The sequence below is a fragment of the Salvelinus sp. IW2-2015 genome, linkage group LG15 (genome assembly GCF_002910315.2).
Source record: "Salvelinus sp. IW2-2015 linkage group LG15, ASM291031v2, whole genome shotgun sequence".
NCBI classification, from domain to species: Eukaryota; Metazoa; Chordata; class Actinopteri; order Salmoniformes; family Salmonidae; genus Salvelinus; species Salvelinus sp. IW2-2015.
The window spans coordinates 20,163-27,811 of NC_036855.1; the positions used below are offsets into that span (position 1 = coordinate 20,163).

The 7,649-nt window shown below is 45.4% G+C and overlaps 1 protein-coding gene across 1 annotated transcript in view; it reads left to right on the forward strand.

The window, feature by feature from the left end:
- LOC111973915 (protein unc-13 homolog B-like) overlaps positions 1-7,649 on the forward strand; it is a 69,583-nt gene that overhangs the window by 19,043 nt on the left and 42,891 nt on the right. Inside the window, exons 3-6 of the mRNA XM_070446851.1 lie at positions 667-808; positions 5,309-5,481; positions 6,305-6,438; positions 6,570-6,733. Of these exons, the coding sequence (XP_070302952.1) occupies positions 669-808; positions 5,309-5,481; positions 6,305-6,438; positions 6,570-6,733 (611 nt within the window). The 5' untranslated portion in view covers positions 667-668. The remainder of the gene's footprint in view (positions 1-666; positions 809-5,308; positions 5,482-6,304; positions 6,439-6,569; positions 6,734-7,649) is intronic.

The window sequence follows — 7,649 nt, forward strand, 5'->3', positions numbered from 1 at the left end:
AAAACAGATTGGCTATACTGGAGACAAGTTTACATGGCTATGGTACCTATACATAAGACATAGGACAAGGCTCATACTAGTGCATAGCAAGTAAACAGCATTAACCTGCAGGCTTTACGTGTTACATATATTTGAATATGTATATTATACTGTATATTAGTGCTGGACTGGAACAAAAGCCTCTTAAGTCTTACTGTTGTTATTTCTGTCTCCCCCCGCCTCCCCCACCTCCCCCTACTTCCCCTACTTCCCCTGTCTCCCCTTGTCTTTTCCTGTCTTCCCCTGCTTTCCCCTGTCTCCCCTTGTCTTCCCCTGTCTTCCTCTGCCTTCCCTGTCTCCCCTGTCTCCCCTGTCGCCCCTGCCTTCCCATGTTTCCCATGTCATCCCCTGTCTTCCTCTGTCTCCCCCTGTCTCCCCTGTCTTCCTATGTCTCCCCTGTTCCCCCGTCTTCCTCTGCCTTCCCTGTCTCCCCTGCCTTCCCCTGTCTTCCCATGTCTCGCCTGACTCTCCCATCATCCCCTGTCTTCCTGTCTTCCCCTACCTTCCTCTGTCTTCCTTGCCTCCCCTGTCTTCACTGGCTTCCCCTGCCTCCCCTGTCTTCCCTTGTCTCCCCTGCCTCCCTCTATTCCCCCTGTCTCTCCCTGCCTCCCCCCTTCTCCTCTCCAGTGATGTGTGCCCAGGGTCTGCAGGCCAAGGATAAGACAGGTTCCAGTGACCCCTATGTGACTGTCCAGGTAGGGAAGACCAAACGGCGTACCAAGACCATCTTTGGGAACCTCAACCCTGTCTGGGACGAGAAGTTCTTCTTGTGAGTATGAACATACAGTATATCACTGCTACAGCATTACTACAACCTAAGCCAGTGTACTACAGACTGTATTATAGACGTGGTCCTTTGTGTGTAGTCGGTAGAGCATGGCACTTGCAACCCGTTGGTATGATTCCGCTGGGGCCACCCATACATAAAATATATGCACGCATGACCATAAGTCCTGTCCAGGTGGTGTACATGAAGACTGCCTCAGGCTACAGAAACAGGAGGTATGCTCCTACCCTATGGGCCATTCTGGCTCAGACAAGGCTACCTTTCTAAGCTGTAATACAAACACTTTACTCCAGCAGACATTGTTATCACAGACATGTAGAACCTACAACACCAACAAATGAGGGGAGAGGAGACAGAAAATAATTAAAATGCATTTCACTGAAAAATGTGTTATTGACATGAATATCATCTACAGTGCATTTGGAAAGTATTCAGACCCCTTGACTTTTCCACCTTTTCCAGCCTTATTCTAAAATGGATTAAATAAATGTTTTCCTCATCAATCTCACACAATACCCCATAATGACAAAGGGTAAACAGGTTTTTAGAAATGTTTGCACGTTTATTAAAAATAAAAAACAGAAATACCTTATTTACATAAGTAGTCAGACCGTTTGTTTATGATACCCGAAATTGAGCTCAAGTGCATCCTGTTTCAATTGATCAGTGAGATGTTTCTACAACTTGATTGGAGTCCACTTTTGTGGTAAATTCAATTGATTGGACATGATTTGGAAAGGGACACACCTGTCTATATAAGTCCCACAGTTGACAGGGCATGTCAGACACAGATCTGGGGAAGGGTACCAAAACATTTCTGCAGCATTGAAGGTGGCCTCCATCATTCTTAAATGGAAAAAGTTTGGAACCACCAAGACTCTTCCTAGAGCTGGCCGCCCGGCCAAGCTGAGCAATCGGGGGAGAAGGGCCTTGGTCAAGGAGGTGACCAAGAACCCGATAGTCACTCTGACAGAGTACCTCTGTGGAGATGAGAGAACCTTCCAGAAGGACAACCATCTCTGCAGCACTCCACCAATCAGACCTTTATGGTAGAGAGGCCAGACGGAAGCCACTCCTCAGTAAAAGACACATGACAGCCCGATTGGAATTTCTCCAAAAGGCACCTAAAGGACTCTCAGGCCATGAGAAACAAGATTCTCTGGCCTGATGAAACCAAAATGGAACTCTTTGGCCTGAATGCCAAGCATCATTTCACCACAGCTTTGAGTGGACAGCTTTGTTTGAGTTTACTGAAAGTATTATGAAGCTAACCCATGTTAGCTCAGGCCCTTTTTAAATAAACAACAACTTCTAAAATGGAGAGGGAACTTTTGATAATGTGTTGTGCTATGTAGAGATTGACCCATGGTGTCATTAGAGAAGGTATTATGGTTTTAATCTGGCTCTCTGTGAGTCTGAACTCTGAACTCTGAGTGGTGACAGACMGTCATGTTGATTGTGATGTTGATCATGTTGATTTAAGGTACACAGAGAACCGAGAACTAATGGTATTATCTAAGACCTAACACAACCTAGAACACGGGAATATGGCTTTCTGTAAAACAACASTATAGCACTATGAACYACACATTTCACATCAACGTCATGAGGCTTAAGGAGTCTGTTCTAAAGCCAGTATATCCTGTATCTACAGTATCCTGTAGGTACTTAAAGCTGAACTACGCGTAAGGTGGAACAGCACCATTGTTCACCACGGCCACAATTGTTGTTGTTTTTGTTTTGATGACAAAAGAYAAGAGCATCATCCAGCATCCTGAACACATTATGTTGCAATACATCCTCTGCTTTCTATGGCGCATGAAGTGATGTGCACTAATGATGTGCACTAATGTCAGAGACAAGAAAACGTGTTTGTTGTTTGAAATAACGTCATATTTTGTTGTAATGTGACCAACGAATGTGGCAGTTTCACCAAGTATGGATTCCAGCTTTAAATAGAGACATACATAGAAAAAGATAAATCAAGCAGCCCATTTCCATAGAAACCATAGCGCTGGCGATTAGAATACCTGTATCTATGAGACAAAGAGGCTTTGTTAGAGCTGCCTTCCACCATGTTCTCTGTATGCTGATGGAGGCACTGTGTGTGTGTGTGTGTGTGTGTGTGTGTGTGTGTGTGTGTGTGTGTGTGTGTGTGTGTGTGTGTGTGTGTGTGTGTGTGTGTGTGTGTGTGTGTGTGTGTGTGTGTGTGTGTGTGTGTTGTGTGTGTGTCGTGTGTGTGTGTGTGTGTGTGTGTGTGTGTGTGTGTGTGTGTGTGTGTGTGTGTTCGCGTGTGCGTGCGTGCGTGCGTGGCGAGCGAGAGTATTACAGTGTTTATGAGAACCCACAGAATGTGACGCAGAGTTACACTGCTCACTCTTGCCTCCTGTGCAAACAAACTGGAGATGGAGAGAGGGAGAGAGAGAGAGATGGAGAGTGAGATACAGAGGGAGAGAATAAGAGAGAGAGAGAGAGAGAGAGAGAGAGAGAGAGAGAGAGAGAGAGAGGAGAGAAAGAGAAGAGAGGGAGAGACAAAGAGAGGAGAGAAACGAGAAGAGAGAGAGAGAGAGAGAGAGGAGAGACAGAGACAGAGAGACAGAGAGGGAGAGAAAACAAGACAGAGAGACAGAGAGAAAACAAGACAGAGAGACAGCGAGAAAACAAGACAGAGAGACAGAGAGAAAACAAGACAGAGAGAGAAAAGATGTTATCCTCATGCCATGTGACAGGGTCTTGGAATCTTAGCTCTCTGCCTGGCAGGGACATCCATCTGTGGGTGCCACTAACACTCACACAAGCACGCACGCACGCACGACGCACGCACGCACGCACGCACGCACGACGCACACACAACACACACACACACACACACACACCACACACAACACACCACACACACACACACCAACCACACACCACACACACACACACACAGACACACACATATCCCGTGGTGGGGGAAACACTAGGGACAGCAGGTTTCCTAAAGAGAGCCGGTGGGGCAGAATGATGTCAACCCACCTGACAGACATTCCCTCTCACCTCTCTCTCTTCTCTCCTCTCCTCTCCTCTCCTCTCCTCTCCTCTCCTCTCCTCTCCTCTCCTCTCCTCTCCTCTCTCTCTCCTCTCCTCTCCTCTCCTCTCCTCTCCTCTCCCTCTCCTCTCCTCTCCTCTCCTCTCTCTCCTCTCTTCCTCTCCTCTACTCTCCTCTCTCTCCTCTCCTCTCTTGCCCTCCCCCCTCTCATCTCCCTCTACTCTCCTTGCCCCTCCCCTCTCATCTCCCTCTACTACTCCTCTATTCTTCTCTACTTTACTTTCCTCTTCTCTCCCTCTCCTCTCTGTTCCTCTACTCTCTTTCATTCTCCTCTCTCTCCTCCTTCCAGGTCTTTCATTTCCCACATACATCTAGCGGAGAGGACAACTCCAGACCACTCCCCAACCTTTGAAGCCCCAATGACAACCCTAACCTAACAGCCACCCACACTATGCCAACCCTAGCCATAACATATGACTGTGACGTGACTACACTGAGTCTCCAGGTCTGTTTGTGCTCCAGGATAGTGTGAGGTCATATCAAGTTAGGTCAGAGCTGCTGCCAGTAGATAAAACAGCTGAGCGGCTCTAGAGAGGATGGGAGGAGGGAGGAAGGAAGAGGGCCACACAGATTMTCACCTTCAAGGGCTTTTTCTASATTTMTTACCGCTTTTTTTCTCTGATTTAGTCACCCTAATTTGGGCCATCCTACAAGGGTAAAAACGGCAATAACTTTTGAACTAATTATGATGGAGACATGAGGTTTGGACACCCTAAACCAGTGGTTACCAAACGGTCGATCACAATCGACTGGTCGATCTCCAAGGCATTCCTAGTCAATCACCAAACATTTCTGTAAAAAAACAAACAATAAAGCCTTACGTTCCACATGTTTCTATTCCTTTTGCGTTGTAGGCGTCAGATGCACTTGATTCAGCAGCCCTAATGACAGGAAGGGAAAGTGTTCCTATTTTGAACCCTTTCKTGTGTCTGAAGGTAGAACTCCGCTTACCCGGCAGGTCCAGAGAGGAAATCAAGTGCACCTACAGGCCTACCGCTGGCCAATAAGATAGTTCAGATCACTGTGTCTGCACAGTTTCCTCGAGCCATAGACTGTAAACAAACAAAACTTGACGCACAGCAACGTTAGATACACTGTGAGAATTCAAAACTTGTTAAACTATGACTAAAGAGACTCACGCAAATAGATGTGTCTTTAAGTTGTTATTCAGACTGTCAATGCTTTTATAATATGTGCTGTGTTCCGCCTACACCCACCCACGCTACAACCAGCAACTGCAGCTGGCAATGAATGGTCAATAGCCAACAGTGGTCTGATAATCATTGTATTTTTATTATAATAGCGACTTGTGCTTCTTTTTTAAATGCGCCCTAACTAATTCACTTTACTGGTGCTGTTTTTCTACACATGGTGCTTTGGCTGTGCAGTGAGTGTCACAACGCTACAGACCGGATCAAGGTGCGTGTGTGGGATGAGGATGATGACATCAAGTCTCGCATGAAACAACACTTTCAAACGAGAGTCGGACGACTTCTGGGTCAGACCATCATCGAGGTCCGCATGCTCAGTGGGGAGATGATGTTGTGGTTAACCTGGGTATGTTCCAGATCATTCTGCTTCCATGTTCCAGATAAGGCTGGTTCTATGTTCTAGATAAGACTGGTTCTATGTTCTAGAGAATCATATTTCTATGTTCTAGATAAAAATGATTATAGTTCCAGATCAGACTGCTTCCATGTTCGAGATAAGACTGGTTCTATGTTCTAGAATAAGACTGGTGTTCTATGTTCCAAGAGAATCATGTTTCTATGTTCTAGATAATAATGATTACATGTTCCAGATCAGACTGCTTCCATGTTCTAGAGGAATACTGGTATACTTTCTATGTTCAGATCATACTGCTTCCATGTTCTAGTATAAGACTGTTATGTTCTAGATTAGACTGTTCTATGTTCTCTAATAAACTGGTTTTATGTTGCTACATTAGACTGGTTATATGTTCTAGATAATAATGTTTTCATGTTCTAGATAATAAGTGATTAAATGTTCCAGGTCCGACTGCTTCCATGTTCTAGAATTTAGACTGTTTCTAATTCTAGTTAAGTTGTTTTTTTTTTTATGTTCTAGATAAGACCCGGTACCATTTTCTGGAAATAAGAGGACTCTGATGCATCTGGTTCTGTGTTTAAAATAAGAGACTGACGCATCTGGTTCTGTGTTCTAGATAAGAAGACTGACTAAGTTTAGTTCTGTGTTCTTGAATAAGAAAACTGATAAGTCTGGTTCTTGTGTTTCTAGATAAAGAAGTGATAAGTCTGGTTCTGTGTTAATTAGTAAAGAAGACTGATACATTCTGAGTTCTGTGTTCTAGATAAGAGAACTGATAAGTCTGGTTCTGTGTTCTAGATAAGAGAACTGATAAGTCTGGTTCTGTGTTCTAGATAAGAGAACTGATAAGTCGATGGTGTCGGGAGCCATCAGATTGAAGCTCAACGTGGAGATGAAGGGAGAGGAGAAAGTAGCTCCGCCCCACGGCCAGTACACCTGTTTACATGAGGTAAGACATCTATACTCACCACCTGGTCTGAAGGACTTCTCCACTCTATGGAAACTGTTCCAGGAARTGTCTCCCTCTCTTCCTCTTCTCTCATGTTATTCTCTTCATCCTGTCTTTCTCTCTTCCTTTAGAACCTGTTCCACCACCTGACAGAGGTAAAGAACAGTGGAGCGGTGAAGATCCCAGAGGTGAAAGGAGAGGAGGCGTGGAAGGTCTACTATGACGACGTGTCCCAGGAGATAGTGGACGAGTTCGCCATGAGATACGGAGTAGAGTCCATCTACCAGGCCATGACGTAAGGYCGCTCTCTTTCTCTTTCTCCCTCTTTTCTCTCCTCTTGGTTCTCTGAAGGCTTACTGATGTGCTGATGTTATACAGGAAAGCATGCCTCTGTGTCCTCAGTGTTAAAACTATAGAATCCARGGATTCAATTTCTATGGTTCAGAGTGTGCATGTGTYAGAGAGAAGGAAGCGCCTGGCTGCCTGTCTGTGTGTGTGTGCGTGTGTGTGTGTGCGCTGCCCGCTCTAAAGCCACCATGGGAATTCACAGGAAGTCATCATGGTTCTCAGTGTTCTCTCTCCACGCTCGCCTCCCGCAAGTGCTTCTGGGTAATCTGGTGGCTAAGAGCACAGTAATGAATTATGCTCCCCAATGTGAGCATCTGTGTGTGTGTGTCTCTCCCTCTCGCTCCCCCTCCCCCTCTCCCTCACGCTCCATCTTTTTTTTATCTCTCTCGCTGTGTTTTGAAAGGCTATTTAATAAATAATTGATATGACTGTCCTTCCAGATAAATGGGCTGCTCATTTTTGAAAACCTTTGAAATGCACCTCAAGTTAACCTTTCCTTGTATCAGTATTAAAATATCTCATATAAAGGCCGTGTCCCAAACACCACCCTATTCCCTAATAGGCCTGGTCCCTGGTCAAATGTAGTGTACTATAAAGAGAATAGGGTGCCATTTGGGACACTCACTAACAGTCAATGCCTGACTGTAGAGCAGAATAGATACCTGTTAAGAGGCAGCCTTCTCCTTCTCTCTCACTATTCCCATGACCTACTTAGGTTTAGTTTAATGGATTCAGCTCAGAGAGAGAGGGAGGGAGAGAGAGAGAGAGAGAGAGAGAGAGACGAACAGAGAGGAGAGATAGAGAACGAGAGAAAGAGATGACGAGAGGGAGGTCCGATGGGAAAGCACAAGAGAGAGAGGGGG